At 41.1% G+C, this 26,587-nt stretch overlaps 1 protein-coding gene across 5 annotated transcripts in view; it reads right to left on the reverse strand.

The window, feature by feature from the left end:
- hip1 (huntingtin interacting protein 1) overlaps positions 1-26,587 on the reverse strand; it is a 338,601-nt gene that overhangs the window by 87,248 nt on the left and 224,766 nt on the right. For all 5 annotated transcript variants that reach the window (XM_043718716.1, XM_043718713.1, XM_043718715.1 and 2 more), the window contains 3 exons: positions 21,144-21,284; positions 18,673-18,730; positions 13,339-13,414 (listed from right to left, as the gene is read on the reverse strand). In XM_043718716.1, the coding sequence (XP_043574651.1) occupies positions 13,339-13,414; positions 18,673-18,730; positions 21,144-21,284 (275 nt within the window). The remainder of the gene's footprint in view (positions 1-13,338; positions 13,415-18,672; positions 18,731-21,143; positions 21,285-26,587) is intronic.

The raw sequence follows: 26,587 nt of genomic DNA on the forward strand, positions 1-26,587 counted from the left end.
ACTGGAACTCTAATAACAACCACATTGCCTGGGACCCCATTTTCCATCCTCAGAGAAAAGAACAGGAATTGACATCACCAACCTAACGAAACCTAAACACATAATTAGAAAGTGGGTCACTAACACCAGTGCTTCACCAGAGGCTCACTGATGATGTTACCTGGTATGGTGACGAAACATCTGAAAATGAACCTTCCGGCTCAGCAAGCAAAATTACATCCATAAAGGGGCTCGAGTAAGAACTGTACTTCAGGATTCCATTGCCACCCCGAACTTGTACTATTGTGGTTGTAACTTGTACTGTTGTGGTTGTAACTTGTTCTATTGTGGTCGCTGAATAAAGGAGGCTATTTTCATCACTCACCGATTTTGGTCATTATTTGAACACGATTCCACAGTGATGAAAAATGGGAGGAATGAAAATCAGCTGGCAAGAGACAGCTCAGCCTAGGTCGAGAGCTGACGGTAAAGTCTAGCTTTATGCTAAATGAAATCAGAGAGCCAGGCTACAACTGAAAGTTACAAGAAATGAGCACTGTTAATTTGGGAGTAACTAACACAGTATTCAAGTTCAACTTTTTTTGGGAGGGAAGACGGGTAGGAGTGTGCATGGTAGGGGATACCACTGAACATCCAATGGAAGCATTCAGGTGGGGAAGGTGTGACAAAGTTCCTGTGTTTCCATAAGATATGAGATCATGTAATTTAGAATTCTGTTCAGGGCAAGAAGGAGAAAATGAAACAAGAAACATCTCTAATTTTGTATGAAAAATTGAGATAAAGTGGATTCGTAAAAGCAACCCAAATGCCCGTGAGAGAGACAGCAGCAATTAAGATAGCTCAAATTGCTAAGTCTCAGGGTAAATCTATCAGCTCTGATTAATAGATTTCTTAAACCTGTTTTGGGTCCCGTATCTAAGGAAGGATGTGTTGGCCTTTAAAGGGGTCCACAGGAGGTTGACAAGAATGATTCCAGGAATGAAGGGCTTGTCAAATTAAAACTGGTTGGAGGACTCTGGGTCTGTACTTAATGGAGTTTAGAAGGATGAATGGGAACCTCATTGAAACTTACAGAATTCTGAGAGGCCTCAATAGTGTGTATGTAAACATGTTATTTCCACTAGTTGCAGAGACTATGGCCTGAGGCACAGCTTCACAGTAAAGAGATGACACTTTAGAACTGAGATGAGGAGGAATTTCTTCAGCCAGAGGTCCAGATATCTGTGGGAGTTATTGCCACAAAAGGCTGCGGAGGACAAGTGATTGAGCGTCGTTATGACAGAAATAGATAGGTTCATGATTAGTAAGGGAATCAATTATGGGGAGAAGGCAGCAGAATGGAGTTGAGAAATATATCAATTACTGAATGGGTTGGGGGGGGGGGGGGGAGAAGAGACAAAAGAAAAACTGCAGCTGCTGGAATCCAAAGTAGACAGGCAGGAGGCTGGAAGAACACAGTAAGCCAGGCAGCAACAGGAGATGGATTACACCTGAAACATAGACTTCTCTATATCCTGATTCTGCCTGGCCTGCTGTGTTCTTCCAGCTTCCTGCCTGTCTATTATTGAACGGCGGAGCTGACTCAATGGGCCAAGATGCCTAATTCTGCTGCTGCATCTTATGATCTTTCATTTTTTTCCCCTTTACCCTCACCTCCAGCAACTAAGGATTTGACTTTATCATTATGCTCAACTGCCTCCATCACTGCATCTGTCACTTCCCTTAATTAGCTGCCACAGTCCTGAACTCTCACCTTTCTTCAGTTTCTATTCCATCTCACTTATGCCCTTTGCACACATCTTGAAAATGAAATCCAGTTGCTGCTCTCTCAAATCTATTAACCACAAAAGTACTGATCATTCGCCTTTCTTCCAGGTTTCAGTTAGTTAATATTGTTAGCCATTCTGTCTCGACACGTACCATCCCCAACTACTTCAAACCTGCCATTATCATCATCTCAAAAAAATACAATAACTTGTATTTATAATAGTGACTCTGTGCAATAAAATGTTCCAAATTACTTCGCAGGGGTGTTTTAAAACAAAATATGACAGTGAGTCACATAAGGAGACAACATAAATGACCACAAACATGGCCAAAGGAAACAGTTTTAATGAATTGTTTCACAGGAGGGGAATGAGATGGAGGGGCAAAAAGGTTTAGGGAGATAATTTCAGAGCTTAGAGCCAAAGCAGCTGAAGACATGGCCATCAGCAATTAAAACTGGTGATGCTGAAAGATCAGAATTACAGGATTGTGGGGCTGGAAATGATTTTATCTATAGGGATGGGTAAGCGTATAGAGGGATACAAAAACAAAGATGAAAATTTAACACTTTAATTTTTCTGAACCTTGCAAACAATCACATCATCTTTAACTTCCCTTTCTTTTTCTAGGTTCTTGAACCTGTTGGCATTTCCCAAGTTCTTGCCCACTTCTCCCTGTCACAATAATGAAATGAATCAAAGTCACAACTGACATGTCACATTGAAAAAAGGGAGACTAATAATCCATCCTTGTCCTTCAAGCTTGTCTGCAGCTCTTGCACATGGTTGATTACATCATCCTCCTCCATAGCCTCTCCACGATTCTCCAAGTAGACGGAACCTACAATGGTTCTAAAGGCAAGGTCTTCGATTCCCAAAACAAACTCCCATTCCATACAAACTAGCTCCATCCATCTCTCTTGCAACTATCTAAGGCTGCATCAGAAAGTTCACAACCTTGATGTCATATTCAACATCAGGATCTTATATCCATCAGCAAGACCAAGGTCACCCTATTTTCTACCTTTGGAGCCCAATGCCTCACTAATCTCTGCTCATCAACTGCTAAAGTCCTTATTCATGTCTTTGTCAACTCTAATTTTGATCATTGAAATGCATTCCTGGTCAGCCTCCAATGTTTCATCTTCCCTAATCATAATGTGTTCAAGGAATAGGAAGAATTTGGAGGGATATGGGCTGAGTGCTGGCAGGTGGGACTAGATTGGGTTGGGATATCTGATTGGCATGGACAAGTTGGACCAAAGGGTCTGTTTCCATGCTGTACATCTCTATGACTCTGTTACTCACATCCTTACTCACACTAAATTATAGTCATTAGCTCCAGGTTAAGCAGCGTACCGATTTTAACATTTTCATCACAACAAAAACAGAAATTGCTGGAGAAATTCAGCATATCTGGCAGCATCTGTGGAGAGAAAGCAGAATTAACGTTTCGGGTCCAGTGACCTTCTTCAGACCTGGTGTCTTGGTTCTTAGAATTTTGTTTGTTTAAAATTTTCATACTTGTTTTCAAATCTCGCCAGAATCTCACCTCTTGCTATCTCTGTAACTTCCTCACCTTTACAACCTTCCCTGAGGTCTCTAATCATCTAATTATGACTTCAAGTATTCCTGATTTTTATCGCTATCATTCTTTACTGTCATGATTTAGACATGCCAGTGTTGGACTGGGGTGGACAAAGTTAAAAATCACACAACACCAAGTTATAGTCCAACAGGTTTATTTGGAAGCACTAGCTTTCAGAGCGCTGCTCCTTCATCAGGTGGTTGTGGAGTATAAGATCATACTTCTTACTGTTTTCCAATTTGTTTTCAACAATGTCCTACACAATTTTCTAACAAAGATCCATTCTAGAACTTACTGATTTATCAAGGATCATGATAATTCCAGGATTTTAGATTTATTCATCACGAAAGAAACTGTGGGAAGAGTGTGGAATTATTTTTTATCTCTTTCTTGTAGACCAAATGTACCAACTGCATTTTTTCTACTGCCAAGTAACAACAGCGAGTTTTTATACAGCACCTTTAGTGTACTAAAATGCACTAAATGCGCTACACTCCACAACCACCTGATGAAGGAGCAGTGCTCCAAAAGCTGGTGCTTCCAAATAAACCTGTTGGACTATAACCTGGTATTCTTGACTGTGGCTTCAACTGTCCCCACTATAAGGTGTGAAATTCCCTTCCTGGGCCTTTTTTTTCTCTCATTTAATCTTTGAAACAGTCATTGAAATCTCTCACCCTAATCATTTTATCAACTACCCTACTAGGTCCTAATGTGGTTTGTCTTTTTATTGTCATGCCATTATCAAACTCCTTTGAAATTTTAGTACATTAAAGGTGCTATATAAAAACTTGCTGTTGTTACTTGGCAGTAGAAAAAATGCAGTTGGTACATTTGGTCTACGGAAGTGATATAAATTATTCCACACTCTTCCTACAGTTTCTTTCGTGATGAATAAATATAAAATCCTGGAATTATCACGATCCTTTATAAATTAGTAAAGTTCAGAATGCATTTTCGTTAGAAAATTGTGTAAGACATTGGTGAAAACAACCCAGAATACAGTGAGAAGTTTAGATTCCTCACTTAAAGATGGCTATACTTACTAGAGAGAAAATCCAATGAACATTTATGGGGTAGTTTCCATGGCTGAGGGATTTTCCAAGAGGAGAGCACGAAATATAAAGCCTATCCCCTGGAACTTATCAAAATGAGAGGTGCCCTCATTCAAACATACAAAAATTCTTGGCAGTATAGATACTGGAAGCATATTCCCTTGACTGGGAGAGTAGAATTAGGGTCAGTGTCAAAATAAAGCAGTGTCATTTACCACTGAGATGGAAGAAATTTCTTCACTTAAAAGATGGCAAACCTTTGGAAATTTCTGGGAGTCGAGATGTTGACTGGATTAGTGTATTCAACTCAGAGCAATGGATTTTTGAACGCAATGGAGTCAAAGAACAAGTATGATACAAGTAGATCTGTAACCTGTGGTAAATCAGTCATGAAGTTAATGACTGGCAAAGCATGCTAAAGAAGTCAAGTACCAATTCTTGTTCCTACTTTTCATGTTCTCATAGAATTCCTGCTGATATCCAGATAATCTGAGATGCGAGTTAGTCAAAAATTCAGGAGATGTCAAAAACATCATTCCACATCTCTGATGTAAATGCACTTTTGCCACAAACATTGACATGATTATTTTAGATGGTTCAGCACTTGCAGAGCAGAAATTCACTCCTGTCTATTGAATAGTTTCAAGAGGAATATGTCTACTGTAGTCATGAAAATGAGCACAACCAAATTTATTTTTAATTCATGCGTTGTGAGGTTCTTTGGCTTGGCCCAATTTAGCAAATGCTAATCCTTCTTAAACTACTCAAGTGCATGTAGCGCAGGTATACCCACAATGCTGTTAGGAAAAGGTGTTTCAGGATTTTGCCCCAACAATAGCAAGGGAAGAGTAATAAAGGTTCCAGTCAGGATTGTAAATGGTTTGGAAAGGACCTCATTGGTGGTGGTGGCCCAATGTGTCTGCAGCCTTTGTTCCACTTGGTAGTAAAGGCCACTGGTTTGGAAAATACCAGCAACAGAGCTTTGGCAAGACGCTGCAGTGTATCATCTACATGATGCACACTGTTGCCATTATGTATCAGTAATGGGAGAAACGAATGTTTAAGATGGATGATATTCTGATCAAGCAAATGAAGTTTGTCTGAGACCTCATGACTCCCAACAAGTGGAGAGTACTCCATCAAATTCATGACTTCTGCTTTATGGATGGTGGCAGGCTTCAGACAGTCAGGAAGTGAGTTACCAGCCAAGTGAAAAAATGTTTAGAAATAGGTTTGTCCTTAGGATTGTAACACCCTACCTCTCATTAAACCTTGAAGATGATGGGATCTTACTCCTTTTGTTAGTGTGCTCTCAAAAGAATTGGAGAATTGTCTCCTTTAAAAAGATTTTCAAAGACAGTCCTGTTGATGACTTACTCTTGTGTTTGCAAGCTCCCATCAGTTGATTTGCCAGACAGACATCCATTATAGAGTATTTAAGACATAACAGGAGGCCATTTGGTTCATTAAGTTCATGCTGGCTATGTGCACAGCAATCTAATCAGTTTTATTCACTTCTCTGTCCCTGCAGCCCTGCAGGATTACTACCCACAAGCGTCTTCCAATGTCCTTTTGAAATGATTTATCATCATCACTTCTCCTGCCTTGCTGGTAGCAAGCTCCAGATCTTTACCACTCGGTGCAAAACATTTCCTCCTCACATGCCCCTTACATCTTGAGCTCAAAACCTTAGATCTGTATCTGAGTCCTTGTGCTAACAGATAATAGGAGCAGATTTCCTTTATTTACGATATTTAAATCTGTAATAAATAACATAAACAAAATACTGGTGCGGTCACACATGGAATATTGTGTACAGTTCTGGTCATCCCATTACAGAAAGGATGTGGAAGCATTGGAAAAGGTACAGAGGAGATTTACCAGGATGTTGCCTGGTCTGGAGGGAAGATCTTATGAGGAAAGGCTAGAGACTTGGGTCTTTTCTCATTGGAAAGAAGGCAGCTAAGGGGGGATTTGATAGAGACATACAAGATGATCAGAGGATGAGATAGGGTAGACAGAGACAGACTTTTTCCAAGGATGATGACGTCAGCTTGTATGAAAGGGCATAACTACAAATTGAAGGGTGATAGATTTAAGACTGATGTCAGAGGCGATTTGTTTACTCAGAGAGTGGTAAGGGCATGGAATGCCCTACCTGCTAAGGTAGTCAACTCAGCCACATTAGGGGGATTTAAACAATCCTTAGATACGCACATGGATGATTTTGGGATAGTGTAGGGGGACAAGCTGAGAATAGTCCACAGGTCAGCGCAACATCGAGGACCGAAGGGCCTGTTTTGCGCTGTATTGTTCTATGTTCTCTCATCTCACACATCTCTTTCAAACCTCTCATGTTCTCCTTTGCTCCAAAGGAGATTACATCAGGGTCATGTTTATCTGACTGTTATGTTTTAACCCAGCAGTGAGCATATGAATCACACAATGCACCATGCTAGATGGCCACTGTACATTCTAGTGGATAGTTCCAATAATCCAGTTTTTTTTATCATTACCCTCAACTGGATACCCTCATTCTGTATCCTTTCCAAGTTCATGATACCCTTCCTTTAGCAAGGCGACTAGAACTGTACGCAGTAGTCCAAAAGTCCTGTACCGCTGTAACATGACATCCTAACTCATATACTCAATGCTCTGACCACTGAAAGCAAGCGTGCCAAATGCCTTATTCACCACCCTGTCTACCTTTGACTCTGCTTTCAGGGAACTATATATCTGAATACCAAGGTGTCTCTGTTCAACGACACTCCCCAGGGCCTGACATAGTCCAGACACCACATGTTATTTACATGTCTCCACCTGCTGTTCCCCCACTTCAAAGGAGGTTACAGAGAAAATGCTGGCCGATGAAATAAAGATCTGGCATAGATACAGTGGGCCAAACGGCCTCCCTCTACCCTGTAACCATTCTCCAAACCTTCCAGGACTCGAAAATGATCACAGACTGGAGTAAAGCGTTTAGCAGACATTTATTACTTTTTGAAACATGAACTGCTTTACCACAGAAAGTGGCTCAGGTAGAGACCATGCAATATTCTAATTCTGTGCGTCTGAATTTAAAGCTTGGAATCCTAAAAAATTGCAACGGAGGTAATATTCAACAGAAACAAATTCCCATGTCTATCCTAAACGGGAAACTGCTTTGTAATTATGTTTTAAAACGTACTTGTACCATAGGTAACCATTGTCAAAATAATTAGAAACACTGATGAACACTTCACTTAAAAGCTGTTGAGCCTTCATCTAATTCACTTGAGCATTGAGATTAATTCCGTGCAGCATGACCAATTGCTTTCTGAGTCTTTATTTAATATTCAGAGTGAAGAAGGGTTATTTAGTGCACTGTTAACTTTAATGAAAAAGCTGTTGAGAGTAAACAGGAGCAAGTCTTTTAGAAAGTACCAGACATTGCACCCACCTTGCTCCTATCTGCAAACTTAAAACTCATACTAAAGAAAGTCAATTATCATTGAGAAGAAACTGAGTTCTGAACAACAGCTCAGATCAAGTAATTACTGTGCACAACTAGCAAGATTTAAAAAGATTCCACAGAGTGAATAGTACAAAAAAACTTCAGCTCCAGTACATGACTATTGGTAATTATTGCTTAATTCAGAGCAAGAACTGAAAACAGTATAGAAACTCAGAGCATAGGAGACACATTTTCCTAAGACTATCCCTAAGTATATTTAGGAATAGCTACATAGATTGTCCATACCCTGTATATTATTTTACATGGTTCTTCCCAATCTTCCCCCCCCACCGACCTTTGAATACTTGAAACAAAAGCCTTGTTTGTGTTGTTGATCTTGCCTTTTCCTCATCCCTTTGCCGCAAGAGTTTCAGAATTACTGAGTCCACAAGCTTGAAAACCAGGCTTCCATCTTTCACAGTCAGTTGCCAGACTATTAGCAACTCTTGGAATCACAAACACGCATGTCCCTGAAACATACAAAATTCTGAAGGAGCTAATTCTGAAGGAGCTCGATAGACTTGATATCAAGATTGTTTCCACTGGCCAGGGAATCAAACACATGATGAAACATGTGCATCATGTCTCTGCAGAAGGCATCAGTCATTTTGGATCGAGCTGCAGAGAAATCACTTCACTCAAAGGATTGTGAATCTTCCAATCTTTCAATTCTCTATTCCATAATTGCATCATGGAATATATTGAAGGTTAGGACAGACAGATATTTGGTCTCTCAGAGAAGTTGGAAGCAGACAGAAAACTGGAGCTGAAGCCAAAAGGCATGCATGATGGTACCGAATGGTAGGAGAAAGTGAGGACTGTAGATGCTGGAGATCAGAGCTGGAAAAGCACAGCAGGTCAGGCAGCATCCAAGGAAACAGGAGAATCGGCGTTTCAGGCATGAGCCCTTCTTCAGGAAGCCCTTCTTCGGTACCAAATGGTAGACCAAGCTCGACAGGTAATAACAGAAACAATTAAACGTGTAGATCACAAGGGATTCAGGGAAAGCTTGCCAAATGGAAAAAAAAATTGGCATAGATAAGTACATAGAGTCGTACAGCACAGAAACAGACCTTCCAGTCCAACTTGTCCATGCTGACCAAGTTTCCCAAACTAAACTAGTCCCACTTGCCTGTGCTTGGTCCATATCCCTTTAAACCTTTGTTATTCACGTACCTGTCCAAATGTCTTTCAAATGCTGTAACTATACCTGCATCTACCACTGCTTTTGGCAATTCATTCCACACAATGAACTACACCCTGTATGAAAAGAATTGCCCCTCAGGTTCCTTTTAAATCTTTTTCCTCTCACCTGAAACAAGGCCCTCGCTTTTTGAACTCCCCTACCTGAGGAAAAAGACTAAATCAGCATCTCAAGATTCTTCACAGGAACCTTTACAGGTTCACTAATGTTCTTTCGGGAAGGAAATTTGCCATCCTTATCCGGTCTGGCCTACATCTGACTCCAGCAATGTGATTGACTCTTAACAATCCTCTGGCATTTACGGGTAGACAATAAATGCTGGCCTAGTCAGCAACGTCCTCATCCCATGAATAATAAAAAGAGAATTTTCAATTTCATATGAGACGGAGGCTCATGAATCTTCCTATACCAGGTTCAGTTTTCCATGAGAGGATTAATAAGAGTGACCACCACAACCATTGGGGAAACAAAATCCCACCTCCAAACCAAGAATACTCTCTGCTAGATTGTGCATCATGACAATCTACAAAATGTGTTTGATTCAGAATAGCACAGCTCTAAGTCGGTAATCCACGAGGCATACAGTCGCAAGCAATAGGATTATAAATTTCATATTACCATAGTACATTTCTCGGCCAAACATATCTACCATTAATATCAGTACAGAATGCTTAGAAGGGCATGCCATGAGAAGTGTCAGGCATACATAAAATGAGGTGCCAACCTGAAGATGCAGCAGTCACATGCATGTTAAACAGAGGAATTCATATGTCATGGTTGCAACTAAGAATTTCCCCAACTAATTTTTCCAATCAAACCGCAATATTAATGCTACATTCCAACATGAATAGTGATAGACAATACATCAACTGATCAGAGGAAATGGCTCCATTAACATCCAAATCTCAGTCCAGCACTTTGTTCAAAAGACAAGGCCAAAGCATTTGAAAGCAACTTCAACCACAAGTGCCCCAAAAAAAAACATCTTGGTCTTCTCTTAAGGTCTGCATCATTTCAGAAGCCAGTCTAATTCACTCGATGGTATCAGTAAACCATTCAAACCACTGGATGCTGGATACAGTTATTTGCTCGGACAACATATTGGCTAGATTTTGCTTTGTTCATTCACAAGAGGTAGGCATTGGTGGCTAGGCCAACATTTACCATCCATCCCTAGCTGCCTTGGAGAAGGCAGAGGTAAACTGTCTTCTTGAGCTGCTGCAGTACATGCGGTGCACGGACATCTGATAAGAAGGGAGTTCCTTGAATGTTCATTTATGTTTCAGAACTTGATGATCCAAACAAAGACAAAAAAGCTAACCTCAAGAGGAGAGCTGAGTGCCACAATCTTGTCGTCAAGCCAACATTTAACCATGTGTAGCATCAAGAGAACTTATGTCAATGGTCATTGGGGATAACTAGTCACAAAATGAAGTCATGCTTAGCATGTAGGAAGATGTTGTGGCTGTTTGAAGTGTCAGATTATGGTAGCACTGCGTGAGCTGCTCAGCACTTATTACTGGGCCCAATCATCTGCTTCAACAGTGCCCTTCTCTCCATTGTCAAGATTAAAATTGGAGATATTTACTGATAGTAGCAGATGGTGCAGCTCCATTCTCAAAGCCTCAAAATCTGAAACAGCGTATGTCCACTCATAGCAAACTCTGGACAACGTTTGGCCTTGGACTGAGAAGCAGAAAAACAACATGAATGGCAAACAATTGTTAAACAATGACCATCTCCAAAGAGAAAAGATCTAACTTCCTTCAACTCTGAATGGCATTACTGTCATCAAATCTACCATCAATATCCTGAGGTTTACCATTGACCAAAAACTGAACTTGGATCAGCTAGATAATTACGGTCATTACAATAGGAAGTCACAGGCTGGGTATTCGGAGCCAACTAGTTCACCTTCTAATTCATCAAATCGTTTTCAACAAGTCAGGAGTTTGATGGAATACCACCCATTTGCTCGCACAAACAGAAGTCCAAGCACACTCGATCCCAACTCTTTCCAGGACAAAGTCAGAAACTTAATTTGCATCCCATCCACCACCTTCACCAGTGCACCACAGTAGTGTGTACCATCTGCAAGGTGCAGTACAGGAACCAAAAGCTCCTTTGACATCATAATTCCATGATTCGACCACTTCCCAAACATATTCTTCTGAACGGTTCGGGTCACAAGCACTTCACTCCCTGCAAGCTCCCTATCAATCCTAAATTGGAATTATGTCACCATTCCTTACTCTTCAGAGTCAAAATTCAGGAACACGGCCACCCTCCCAATAGCATTGCATTTTTACCAATATTAATCAGACTGCTATGATTCAAGTAACTAACTCACCATCACCTCCTCAATGGCAATTTTGTAATGGAGAACAAATGCTGGATTGGCAGCAATGCCCATTCACATGAATTAACAGAACGTTGGCCTAGAGGTCTTGTGATGCAGTGGTAATGTCCCCACCTCATGTCCAGGAGGCCTGAGTTCAAGGCCCACATGCTCCAGAAGTGTGTAATAACATTGCTGAACAGATTTATGAAGAAATATAAAAGGAACACTTGCCTTTCCCCTTTTGCTTTTATGATTTCTTTCAAGTGACAGACATGTTCTCAAGATCTCCTGAGTGTAGATACTCTACTAACACTGTTCAGAGATATTATGACATACGATCAGAACAGTGAGACTTGAACCCAAGTTTCTTGAATCAGAGGTAGGGACACTACTACTGTGCCAGAGTCTCCCCACTGGCCATTTCTTTTCTTTTTGTTCGACTCAGGAGTGTTATCGCACACCACTGATCAACCTTCCCACCACCAAAATCACCATGACTTTTTTATTTGGTTTCTTTTGAAACAGTTAATCGTTAATAATAACTATTTAAATATTAAATTACTAAACAAGACTAAAAACGATGCTAGATTTTTGGAGCTCTTTCCGCATATGACAATTGATGCTTGATAAATTGTTACATTGAAGCTTGTTGTATTTTTGTTAAGCAATAATATTAAGAGAAACTGGATAACAGTAATTTTATGAAGTAACCTTAGAGATCAATCATGATCTCAGTGAATGATGGTGCAGGTTTGAGAGCCTCAATTGCCTGCCTTTGTTCTTACATTCATAATTTTACTTATCACACCACACAGTACAACCACATTATAAAAGTTATTTCTTATCCACAAAAGATTATTTTGCATCTATAATCCTCTAGTTTTGAAACCGACAAAATGCAAATGACTTGAAACTGACAGAATGACACAACCCCATGTTCTGAATACCCTACAGGTAATGGAGGTCTTCTCAACTAAGACAAGGCACCCTAGCTGCTGATTGTTACCCAAACAGAGGTGCTGCGTTGTGCTCGTTTGTGTGCTAGGTATGGTCAAGCATCTTACAGAAACATCAAATCAATCAATATGTTCTTATTTTACAACATGCCTACCTTGCAATACTACTATTCGGTCTTCACCTCCTGCAGATATACAGGTAACTTAAATGCTAGCTTTTTGTTATTTACCATGATTAACACAGAATGCTCCCATAGCGCTGTCACACACAAGACTAAAAAAAGTCTATTTCATATGCGTTGGCCTCATTTGTCATTTTAATCCAAAATACTCTGTAATTGTGGCGGCATGGTGGCTCAGTGGTTAGCACTGCTGCCTCACAGCGGCAGGGAAGGTGGGAAGGTTCGATTCCTGCTTCGAGCAACTCTGTGTGGAGTTTGCATATTCTCCCTGTGTCTGTGTGGGTTTCCTCCAGGTGCTCCAGTTTCCTCCCACAATCCAAACATGTGCAGGTTGGGTGAATTGGCCATGCTAAATTGCAAGGACTGCAGACACTGGAAACCAGAGACCATGCTAAATTGCCCATAGTGTTCAGGGATGTGTAGGTTAGGTGTATTAGTCTGGGGTAAATGGAGGGGAATGGGTCTGGGTGGGTTACCCTTTGGAGGGTAGTTGTGGACTTGTTGGGCCAAAGGGTCTGTTTCACACTGTAGGGATTCTATATCTATATTCAGTGATTCTATTATATTCACTCGCCACAAGTTGCAATCATATGAGACAGATTTGAAAACAGTCTGTGCATTGCCAGTTAAACACACGTCAGCTGGTGCTAGTGTTATATCTCCTTCACAGCAGAAAGAATTCAAATGTTTACTTTCCACAGAACGTGCATAAATGATAAAGCCGTCTATTTTTAATCCTCAAAAGATGCTTACCTCTGGGAGCTGTGGAATCTGGATCAGCCGCTTGAAATATTGTAAGTTACTGGATCTATAAAATAATTCTTTCAGTCTGCAAAAAAAAAAGTGAAACTAAGTACACAAAGGTTGAACTTGGGTTTTAGGTTAAATACCTTTATAACACTTCCTCCTATCTCCTCCATGATCATGACCCACCGCCAAACACCAAACCATTGTTTCTAAACAGTTATTGACCTAATTTCCTCTGGTCATCCTCAATCCTTGGCTTCCCACCTCATAGTTACCCCACATTGCTCACAGCAACCTTCTCACAACCTATAAACAAGAATGCCCTGGTGGAACTACCATTTCAGCCTGTGCCTGCCCCACTGAACCAATATCTTCCAGTCAGATTCAACTCAAAACATTAAATGCTTTCCTCCAAAATTGCAGCAAACCCGCTGAGAAATTCCAGCACTTTGTTTTTAATTCACATTTCCAACATCTACAGTCTTTTGCTTTGATTTCTTCCTACTCAAACTCAATAGTTTCTCCTTGCATAGTCCTTACCCACCTCATTCTTTTGATGCCACCTATCACATTAAACATTTGCTCTTTCCCATGGAAGTTTAGTTTCTCTACACTTCCATTCCCCATCACGATGATTTGAGGGGTCTCCACATTTGACTTGAATAGAAGTTTGATCCGATCCCAAATCAGCATCTCTGCCAAGCTGAACATGATCTCTCATTGAACAATTTCTTCTTTAATTCATCTCGCAGAACTGAAGCAAGGTTACACCTGAAATGTTGACTTCTCCACCTCCTGATGCTGCCTGGCTTGCTGTTTTTTTCCATCCTCTCGCTTGTCTACCTTGGAACCTAGCATCTACAGATCTTTTGTCTCTGGTCCATAATAATAGCAATGATTTGGATTAGATTGCTGGGGTATGATTAAGAAGTGTGCAGATAATTCAGAAATAGATGTTACGGTTGATTAGGAGGAAAACTGTAGGTTACAGGAAGAAGTCAACGAAGTAGTGAGTTAGAAAAAAAGAGTGGCAATTGGAGTTCCAACTGAAGAAATATTTTACAATATATTTGGCAAAAGGTGAAGAAGGCAAAAGAAAATAAATGATAGCCATATAGAAAAGATGAATTTTGGTGTGCATATCCACAGACCCCTAAAGCTTGCTGATAAGGTTGTCATGGCAACATATGGAATACCTACCTAAGGCACAGAATACAAGAATAAGCAGCTTATACTGGAGCTATTTAAAACACCTTTCGGGCAACAATTGGATTTGTGCTTGCTGTGTTGAGCACATTATAGTAAATTTGTGATTTGCAAGAGGAATTTTACAAGGACTGGCCAATATTACTAAAAAGGAATGACTGGATAGGTTAGGAACCTTTAATTTGGAGCAGCAGAGGCAGAGGGGAGACCTAATTGAACAGTATAAAATTATAAAGTTTTTAGACCAAGTGGACAGAACTTATTCTCAGCGAGTTTTGAGAAGATTTGTAGCTCAGGTTGAGGTTTTGGATGTACGTTTGCTCGCTGAGCTGAAAGGTTCATTTCCAGATGTTTCATTACCTTTCTGGGTAACATCTTCAGTGAACTTTATGCAAAGCAATGCTGAAACTTCCTGCTTGGGTTTCCCAAACATATAAATAGAAAGCAGGAAGTTTCAGCATTGCTTTGCATAAAGTTCACTGAAGATGTTACTTAGTAAAGTAATGAAACATCTGAAAATGAACCTTTCAGCTCAGCGAGCAGCCTACATCCAGAACTTATTCTGTTTTGTTGAGGGTTTTATAACCAGAGGTCATAGATTTAGGCAAGAGGTGAGGGGATTTGAGGGAAATTATTTTCACCCGGAGATTGTTGAGGACCTAGAAATCTTTACCTCTGAAGCCAAGACAGGAAGAAACCTTTATAATATTTTACAAAGACTTGGAAATGTAATTGACCTTCTGAAACCAACAGGGCCACAGACTAAGAGCAAAAAGTGGAATTCAGCTGAATGCCTACTCATTAGTTGGGCAGACATGATGAGCTGAACAGCAAAGAGTCACAGAGCTGTACAGTATGGAAACAGACCATTCAGTCCAACTCATCCATGCCGATAGACACCTAAATTAATCTGGTCCCATCCGCCAGCACCTGGCCCATATCCCTCTAAGCCCTTCCTATTCATGTACCCATCCATATGCCTTTTAAATGTTTTAATTAAACCAGCCTCCACCACTTCCTCTGGCGGCTTATTCCATACACGCACCACCCTCTGCGTGAAAAGGTTGCCTGTTAGGTCCTTTTTAAATCTTTTCCCTCTCACCTTAAACCTATGCCCTCCAGTATTGGAATAGCCTGGGGAAAAGACCTTGGCTATTCACTCTATCCATGCCCCTCATGGTTTATAAATCTTTATAAGGTCAACTATCAGCCTCCAATCCTTCAGGGAAAAAAAGCTCCAGTCTATTCAGCCTCTCTCCACAGCTCAAAACCTCCAACCCCAGCAACATCCTTGCAAATCTGTTCTGAATCTTTTCAAATTTCACAACCTCCTTCCTATAGCAGGGAGACCAGAACTGAATGCAGTATTCCAAAAGTGTCCTTACTAATGTCCTGTGCAGTCGCAATATGACCGCCCAACTCCTATTCTCAATGCACTGACCAATAAAGACAAGCATACCAAACTTCTTCACTGTCCTGTTTGTCTGCAATTCTATTTTCAAGGAACTATGAACCTGCACTCCAAGGTCTCTTTGTTCAGCAACACTCCCCAGGACCTTACCATTAAGTGTATAAGTCCTGCCCTGATTTGTCTTTCCAAAATGTAGTACCTCGTATTTATCCAAGTAAACTCCACCTCCCACTCTTCAGGCCATCAACCCATCTGCTCAAGGTCCCTTTGTACCCTGAGGTGTACCTTCTTGGCGCTCCATTACACCATTAATTTTGGAGTCATTTTCAATCTTTGCATCCTGTAAATCTCTAGGAGCCAAATCACGGGTGGAGGTGAACAAATATTACAGAAATAGAAATAGGAGGTCCTTTGTAATGGAAAGGACACAAAGTTAAAAGTTTAGCTTGGGATTAAATATGAAACACAAGTTGCAGTACAACCAGAGTCAGTCCCAAACACACAAAGCTGGAGGGAACCATACAGCTCTGGAATGGATGTCATGTACAAGGTGTGCGACAGATACAGGCTGCGTGACAGATATCAGAAGTAGTCATTCTGGTCTTACCAATATTGAGCTTTAGAAAATTGTACTTTGTTTCAGAGTAAATGTCAAAAAAACACTCCAACACTGGTGTGGTTGCAAAAGACGTCGGAAAGGTTGAGTTGATGTCTTTCACATACACATGATAGCTTATTTCCAATACTTGCAATATTTTGTTGCCCCTCATCTTTTTCTACAGTCCTTGTTACTGCAATGAGATCGGTGTATGAATCTGATTTAATAGTAAACTACATATTTCATTTTCTGTGCAGTAGGCAAGAAAAATGCTGAAGAGCAACAAGAACAAACAAGGGTGTAGGCTGGAAGAGAGCGTCAAAGGACTGTCTGAAACACTGGATCAATTCAGTTAAATATTTTGAAAAGATGTGTTGAAGGACGAGGAGCCAATGTAAATCAAGGATAAATAGAGGAAGCATGTTTCCAGATGAGTCAGAATTTATGTAAGATGGTCTCTAGGTTGATGAAGTAGTATAGAAAAGTTGAGACTAGCAGTACGAAAAGAAGCAAAAATTAAGGTTTGAGAAGCACTTTGAGAAGAACAGATAGACACAATAGTTCAGCAGCAAATGGAGGCAGCCTTGCTATGAACTTAATGTGTGCTTTGAAGCTGAGCTAAAGGTTGTGCAACTCACTAATGTGCCTTGAGTTTGCGTGGGCAGTGAAGGGACACAGTGGACAACCAGGAAGATGGTTGTGATCAGAGGCTAAAGTGCAATTTAGAGTGATAATGAAATAGGCTAACTTGCTCTTATTGATGTTGGGCTGCAGTAATTTTGGATTTATTCAAAATTTGAATTCAGCTAGGCTGCTGAACTGCAGTGACAATTATGAAACCAAGGATATTGGTGCACAAGTAAACTGATCACAAACAAGTATACAAAAGTTGATTCTAAGCCTATGGAAAACATCAGTGACAATAAAATCTATTCATTGTTTACAAAATCTTGAAATATTAACAATAGATAAACACAAGAGTTCATTAAGCAGATAAGTTTTAGAGATGGAAAATCATACTAACACTAATGAAGGAATTAAATATATGTAATGCTTTGAAGAGAATAGATGCAACTCAAGATGAAACACACATTCAAAACTGGCTCATTTAGATATCAATTAATTCTCTAAAGGTTGATGGTCAGAGTACTCAGATATAAAGGCACATTACTCAAAGGATGGAACAATATAAAAATCGTCATCATATTCTTTCAATTCCATCCTCGAGTCCTGTGCCCCATCTTTTACCTTCTACCTTTCTACTTTAATCAACTGTGTGTTCTCTGCTGACTCTGGACAACCACCTTAAATCATTTTCTACTAGCCCTTTATCAACACCTTTAATTTCATCATGTTACATTGTCAGCTCCAACAACCTTATTAAAATCCCCCCAACTAATTTTAACACATTTCCTACATTACAACTGCCTCGCAGCGCCAGAGACCCGGGTTCAATTCCCGCCTCAGGCGACTGACTGTGTGGAGTTTGCACATTCTCCCCGTGTCTGCGTGGGTTTCCTCCGGGTGCTCCGGTTTCCTCCCACAGTCCAAAGATGTGCAGGTCAGGTGAATTGGCCATGCTAAGTTGCCCGTAGTGTTAGGTATTGGGTAAATGTAGGGGTATGGGTGGGTTGCGCTTCGGCGGGGCGGTGTGGACTTGTTGGGCCGAAGGGCCTGTTTCCATACTGTAATGTAATCTAAACAACAGGGACTATGGTTCAATAACACTTCATTAACTGTGAAGCACTCTACAATATCTTGTGGGCATGAAAGACACTTTATAAATGCATTTTGTTTTACTCACTAAAGTCTGACAACAAATTGTGAAAATTCTTGAAATATTTTGCAATATCAAAAGCACTGCATGGTTTTTAGATTGGAGTTCTCAAAGCTATCAAAACATTACATTTCAGAAAGAAACTCTTCCCCGGGTAGTGCATTAGAGAAAGTTGATGTTCAAAAGCACCAATACTCAGCAAAAACACTAAGTGGTTGCTGGGATACTGGAAATGGCAAAGAACAATGAACAATAATAGAGATAACCCTCATCCTGTTTTCAAAATGTTAATTACTTTGAGGTAAAGCGCTGACAGAGGAGATAAGCAAAGTGCTTGTTGTGACTTACTTTTTGAACTGTTCGTGGAATCGGTCTCTATGGCCTTGTAAAGTATCTGCTGGGAGACCTGGAAACAAAACGTAATTTGAAACCTGATCTTCAATAAGGCAGTTTGGCAGAGAGAGATAGAATACTGCTAATTAATTCAGTAATATAAAACACATAAAAGTGTTAATTGTTCTGAGAATGTTCTCCATTAAGATGGTCAAAAATCAGATCACTGTGAGGAGTGGAAGATGCTTAAAACATTCCTAATTTATAATTAGATTTTGCTCCTTCATGTTATCAGAATGAATTTATTTGAGTAACATCAAGTAACCATATCAGCTGATGGGTAAAAATATTTGTTTCCTAAATGTATGAGTGGCAAGGCTGAATCTTGGGTTTAATAAAGGATTTATATTCAACTTCCAACATTCATTTGAAAACTGTAGACTGGACAAAAAGAGCTTGCACCCTCAGCAGCTTTGCCTCATTTCCAATTTTGAAACTATGCTATTAATCAGCCTGAAGTAGTAGTCTCTTATCAAAATTAACACTCAGATCACCAATTACCAGGCACACCAATCCTGTAGATCCCCAGAGTCAACACCAGACCTGTTCTTCCTCAATTCATTCAGTAAATCTATCATAGCTGTTATAGCTGCTCCACTGCTTAATCAAATAGTACTAACTGGTATAATAATGATTTGGAGATGCCGGTGTTGGACTGGGGTGTACAAAGTTAAAAATCACATAACACCAGGTTAAAGTCCAACAGGTTTAATTGGAAGCACACTAGCTTTTGGAGCAACGCTCCTTCATCAGGTAATTGTGGAGGGCTCGATCGTAACAGAATTTATAGCAAAAATTTGCAGTGTGATGTAACTGAAATTATACATTGAAACATTTATTGTCTGTTAAGCCTTTCATCTGTTAGAATACAGTGATAGTTTCATTTCTTTCATGTGTAAATCACAAAACCTTTTTTTAAAAGTTGCATTCTCTGGTTAGCGGTTAACAATGGTGATAGCTAGACAATGTGTTGAAGGTGTTGGCCCCCTGTGTTCTCTGTCTATGACCTGATGTTTAGATTGATTCTAATCTAAAAAGTGAGATAATGGAGTTTTACATAAATTCATGCAGTTTTTGAGCTCAGAGTTCTACATGAATGTATGCAGTTTTTGAGCAAAGTGCAATGTAACTCTGCAAGTACAAATTCACCCCACAAAATATATGTGTGCATGTGGGTCTTTGTCTGTCTGTGTGTGTCTGTCTGTCTGGGGTGGGGGTTGTGAGTGTGTGTGTGTGCGCGCACGTGCGCGTGTGTGTGTAGTGAGTGCAGAGTGTCTTAAGTCTGTGAGGGGGTGCATGTGTGAGTGTGGGAGTGTGTGTGTCTATCTGTAAGGGTGTGTGTGGGTGTCTGTGTGCACGTCTGTGTGTACCTGTGTCCTTGTGTATGTGAGTGTGTGTGTGTGTGTGTGTGTGTGTGTGTGTGTGTGTGTGTGTGTGTGTGTGTGTGTGTGTAGGAATATCTGTGTGTGTATAGTGCAATGGTGATCACCTGTAATGTGACATGAACCCAAGGTCCCGGTTGAGGCCCCCCCCAATGGGTACCGAACTTAGCTATCAGCCTCTGCTCGGCCACTTAGGTGCTGAAGGAGCGCCGCTCCAAAAGCTAGTGCTTCCAATTAAACCTGTTGGACTATAATCTGGTGTTGTGAGATATTTTAACTTCATAATTTTAAAACATTGTCTTCATTATTGCACTTCTGGCAACTGATATGATCTAAAAAAAATTAATGTGTGCAAAGTCTGACACTGGCATCCCCAAATCAAAGAAAATAAGATGACATGAGTAGTTGGCTGTCTCTGAGGCTCATGTGACCAGGCACAGGCTGTTTTCAGGTTAGATTATGTTTCAACTAACTCAAATGTATCTATTGACTGAAAACCTCAGCCTAAATAACCAAGTTGGTCATACTGTGAGAGATGACTGAAGATCACATTTTCAAGTTGGATCTATTAATAAATTCAAGGGGATTTGTTAATAAATTTTCATGTTAACATCGTAATGTTAATGATGTGGAGGTGCCAGTGTTGATCTGGGGTGGACAAAATTAAAACACCAAGTTATATTCCAACAGGTTTAATTGGAAGCACTAGCTTTCAGAGCGCTGCTCCTTCATCAGGTAGTGCCCAAAAAGCTTGTACTTCCAAAGAAACCTGTTGGACTATAAACTCGTGTTGTGTGACTTTTAACTTCATAATTTTAAAACATTGTCTTCATTATTGCACTTCTGGCAACTGATCTAAAAAAATTTAATGTGTGCAAAGATACCCCAGAGAATATCTAATCTCTTTAATAATACTTTCCACATCTATAAGCCTGACCCACTCACTCTAACTATATGACAAACAGATAAATACATACGGCACTGAGTGGCAAAAAACATGTGCCACTAGTTAACTTTTGGACCAAATAACTCATGCATACTTACAGGAGTGTAACTTGAAGAGGAGTTTAACAGTGTAGTCATACAGATGACTGGAGTCAAGAATAACCTGGATTAGAGGAGCCAATCGACACTGACCAGCTGCTGTTACAGAGACCGATCTTGACATGTCCAGGGAACTGAAGACTGCAAAATTAAAGGGGAACAGTGCTTCAGCATACATCACTGCAGGCACAATCATCGCCCATACGGCAATCTACAGCTTCTTTTTCTGATTTTTCCAAAATAATTTTCATGCTCATCCAAGTTATTTCAGCTTTGGGTGCATCACATTCCTCACAGTGCCCTAATTACCTTGCATTCCAGTGCTTTCAGTTGTGATAATGTAAACATCAGAACTTGAATAATTGTTCATAGTTTGAAACAAACAGTAATAATTCCATCTGGAATAAAACTATTAGTGGGCAAGGGCAAACCTACATAGGAATTGAAAGCAATTAGCCATGCCTGGGAAAAGGAGTGGAGACTACATAAACAAACTATTTTAACATCTGCTTGATATCACAAGGACAAATGATTGCCCTGCAGAAGAATGTAAGGAAAGCTGTGTTTTCAAGTAGACAACTAACACTGAATATAACTAGGAGCAAAGGAGTTACTTCTGATAAGGAAGCAAGCTGCAGACTCAAGGACTCCAAAACAGTAATAAATATTTTGGATGAAAGAATCTAAAAATCATCAATGTTGTCACACCATAGACCCAAAGGACAAAGGTTGTTATAAGAATTCAACTCCAAAACTCATTAGCAGAACTTCAAAGAACAACACTGCACATCAGAGACAAACACTATTGATTGGAACTGTAGCTAAATTTCACCATTAATCACTTAATAGCTAAGTTACACTGTGAGGATTAACTTGAGGGGTCTTATTTTGTTGCTACTCATGCAATAAAGTTCAAATCATTGTATCACAATTTGATTGTCTGTCAGATTTCTTAATAGATAACAAATTAAAGGTAATTTGTGGTGATTTATACACAAACAGTATATAACCAGTCGTAAGGATGGGAACTAAGTCACGTCCAAGTTGGATCCAGTGTCACAGTTAAATGAAGGCAGTTTTCCTTACTTTTGAATGAGGTCACTTTTGGATAAGCAAGAATATTGATAGTGTAAAAACAGTTGAGATTTGCCAATATGAATAGCCACAATATAAATAGCGAGAGTTTCTATAAGTTAAACAAATTAATTGTGTATGCTGAATGACGGGTTTCACCATGCCCAAGCTTTCGATTTCCCATTCTAACATCTGCTATTCTCTAATGTCACCCATTATGGTAAAATATACCGTCTCATTTAAATCCTCTCATTTCAGGACAGATTAGTGAAGATATCCGATATTCCTGTTTTTTTAATGTAAACCCCTGGACAGGTTACAGGTCCCCAGCATCAAACACGCCTGAAGAACACCACTTGAGATTGAAGTTAACAATTTTTTGAGTATTACTTCTTTTTGTTCATGTTTTATAATTTTACAAATTAACATTTTTAAATCCATTAACAACAACACGAGTGGAAGCGAATCACAAGAGTTGATTTTTTTTTAAAACGTAAAAATCTAGTGATAAATCCAGTGAATTCCAGGTTAGCCAAATACACCCACCCTTCAAATGATGTCACTTAGTTATTTCAAGCTTTCAACCACATCGTTTTTATGCATTACACATTGAGTCATCATAGTCGCAGACTCTGCCAGACACAAACAAAACAGCTTACCTCAGCCTGCACACACTGTTTCACTGTTTTGAGTATCAGAGGATGAAAAAAACTTGCCCACTACAGATTTGGAGTCTGACAGCAGCATTGAGTAAAATATCCTACAGAATGGCCATTTTATTACATTTGGAAACACCACTGTTTCCTCTCTATTGGATTACTGTCACAAATTTTAAAATGCGCACAACGTTCGTTGATCCAAAAACAAATTAGTTCACTGACTTAAATCATTAGTGGCTACATGCATGTAAATAACAGGTCTTTCTGCAACTTGAATGAGCTAATTAAGTATCCACCCTGAATTGCTCTTTTTACCTGAGTTAAAGTAATTTGATTAGATTAGATTAGATTCCCTACAGTGTGGAAACAGGCCCTTTGGCCCAACTAGTCCACACTGATTCTCCGAAGTAACCCACCCAGACCCATCTCCCTCTGACTAATGCACCTAATACTATGGGCAATTTGGCATGGCCAATCCATCTGACCTGCACATCTTTGGATTGTGGGAGGAAACCGGAGCACCAGGAGGAAACCCACGCAGACACGGGGAGAATGTGCAAACTCCATACAGACAGTCACCCAAGGCTGGTATCGAACCTGGGACCCTAGTGCTGTGAGGCTGCAGTGCTAACCACTGAGTTGGAAACTTCTGAATTGAGTGAAACGTAAAAGAAAAATACACATGGATTAGTTATAATTAGATCATGCAAATCCTATATCACTCCACTTTTGAGGAATATGTGCTATCAGCATTTTAACAGTGGATGACACACTATAGTTTTCAAAAACATGAACTTTAAAACAAAGTTAGGAATTTGCTTCAGTTCAGCTACTTCCTGCAGTGTGAGTTGACAAAATGCTGACTTCCAATGTAACGTTTACAGTCATACTGAAAGTAGTTATGGGTAGCCGAACCTAACAGAACTGCCAATATCAAGGCTTTGACTCAAAAACCCAGAAAATTACTAACTTGATGAGATCATTAGTTGCTGTGTATTGGCAACATGACTCTCATTTCAGCAACATTTTTTGTTCTGCTCCACAGGCATTGTTATGTTTGGTAGAGCCTGTCTTTTCAAGACCATAAAGTTAAAGTGCACATTTTTAAGTCTATTGAAGTTTGTTGGCTGCACTTCAGCAGCAGAAAATACCTTTTTCTATAAAAATGGACTGTTTTACATTTGTCCTGAAGATCAATGCTTCAAGTGTAACATAATTAAAGCTGCCTATAATATACGCCATGTGCGCGCGCACACAGTGCAACTCATGATATTGCCTTTTTAAATTGCTTCAGAGAATTCTTTTCTCTGCAAGCAGCCAATATCAAACAGGCATGAATAGCCAAGATGCTCAATGCAACCACTGTCTTCACTGCAGGACCAACCATGAAAGAATACATTTACATTTATAGAACGCTTTAATCATGTCTCTCAGGATGCCAAAGTCCTTGAAGTCCAACAGTCATTAAGTACAGAATCGAGAGTGTGTTGCTGGGAAAGCACAGCTGGTCAGGCAGCATCTGAGGAGCAGGAGAATCGATGCTTCGGGCATAAACCCTTCATCAAGAATGAGGCTTGTGGACCAGGGCTGAGAGATAAATGGGAGGGGGGGTGAGGTTGGTGGTAAGGTAGCTGAGAAAGCAATAGGTGGATGAAGGGGAGGGAGAAGGTGATTGGTCGGGGCGGGGGAGTAATGGACAGGTCAGAGGGTGGTGCCGAGCTGAAGGTTTGGGACTGGGATAATGTGGGGGATGAGGAAAATGAGGAAGCTGTTGAAATCTTCATTAATCCAGTGTGGTTGCAGGGTCCCAAGGCAGAATATGAGGCGTTCCTCTTCCAGGTGTCGGGTGGTAACGGTTTGGCAGTGGAGGAGGCCCAGGAGTGGAAGAGGCCCAGGACCTGCATGTACTTGATGGAGAGGGGGAGTTGAAGTGCGCAGCCACGGGGCAGTACGGTTGGTGGGTGCGGGTGCCCCAGAGGTGTTTGCTGAAACGATCTGAATGAAGGTGTCTTGTCTTCTCGATGTAGAGGAGACCACATCGAGTGCAACGGATGCAGTAGATGACATTGGTAGAAGTACAGGTAATTTATTTCTGATGGATGTGGAACAATCCTTTGGCGCCTTGGACAGAGGTGTGGAGAGTGGCGTGGGCGCAGGTTTTGCACTTCCTGCCGTGTCAGGGAAAGGTGTCAGGAGTAGGGTGTGGGCTGGTGGCGGGCATGGACCTGACGAGGGAGTCACGGAGGGAATGGTCTCTCCTGAATGCTGATACGGGTAGGGAGGGAATTATATCTTTAGAGGTGGGGTCCATTTGGAGGTGGTGCAAGTGGCAGACGATGATGCAATGTATGCGGAGGTTGGTGGAGTGGAAGGTGAGGACCGGGGGTGGGGGGAGATTCTGTCCTTGTTGCATTGGGAGGGGTGGGGTTCAAGGGCAGTGGGGCGTGAAGTGGAGGAAATGCACTGGAGGGCATCAACAACCATGTGGGAAGGGAAGTCGCGATCATGGAAGGAGGCGGCCATCTGGGACTTTCTGAGGTGAAATTGGTCATCCTGGGAACAGATGTGGCAGAGGGTGAGGAATTGGGAATAAGGGATGGCATTTTTACAGGAGGTATGGTGGGAGGAGGGTAGTCTAGGTAGCTGTGGGAGTTGGTGGGCTTGTAATAGATGTCTATGGTTAGTTAGTCACCAGAGATGGTGATAGAGAGGTCCCGGAAGGGGAGAGAAGGTGTCCGACATGGTCCAGGTGAATTTGAGGTCAGGGTGGAAGTTGTTCGTAAAGTTGATGAACTGTTCAACCTCCTTGTGGGAGCATGAGGGGGCGCCAATACAGTCATCGATGCAGTGGAGGAACAGGTGGGGGGTGGTGCCGGTGTAACTGCTGAAGATGGACTGTTCCATGTATCCGACAAACAGGCAGGCATAGCTGGATCCCAACACCTCATGTTCACCATGGACGTCCAGTCCCTGTACACATCCATCCGTCATGACGAAGGTCTCCAAGCCCTCTGTTTTTTCCTCTCACGCTGTCCCAAGCAGTACCATTCCACTGACACCCTCATCTGCCTGGCTGAACTGGTCTTCACCCTCAACAATTTCTCCTTGCAATCCTTCCACTTACTCCAAATCAAAGGGGTAGCCATGGACACCCGCATGTCACCCAGTTATGCATGCCCATTTGTTCGATATGTGGAACAATCAGTCTTCAGCAGTTACACCAGCACCATCCCCCACCTGTTCCTCTGTACAATGATGACTGTATCGGCACCACCTTGTGCTCCCATGAGGAGGTTGAACAGTTCATCAACTTTACCAACACCTTCCACCCCAACCTCAAATTCACATGGACCATGTCGGACATCTCCCTCCCCTTCCTGGACCTCTCCATCACCGTCTCTGGCGACTGACTAACCATAGACATCTATTACAAGCCCACCGACTCCCACAGCTACCTAGACTACCCTCCTCCCACCGTACCTCCTGTAAAAATGCCATCCCTTATTCCCAATTCCTCCACCTCTGCCGCATCTGTTCCCAGGATGACCAATTCCACCTTAGAAAGTCCAAGATGGCCTCCTTCTTCCATGATCGCAATTTCCATTTCCATGTGTTTGACGATGCCCTCCAACGTGTCTCCTTCACTTCATGCACCACCGCCCATGAACGCCACCCCTCCCAATGCAACAAGGACAGAACCCCGCCCCCCCC

This window comes from Chiloscyllium plagiosum, chromosome 28 (assembly GCF_004010195.1).
Source record: "Chiloscyllium plagiosum isolate BGI_BamShark_2017 chromosome 28, ASM401019v2, whole genome shotgun sequence".
NCBI classification, from domain to species: Eukaryota; Metazoa; Chordata; class Chondrichthyes; order Orectolobiformes; family Hemiscylliidae; genus Chiloscyllium; species Chiloscyllium plagiosum.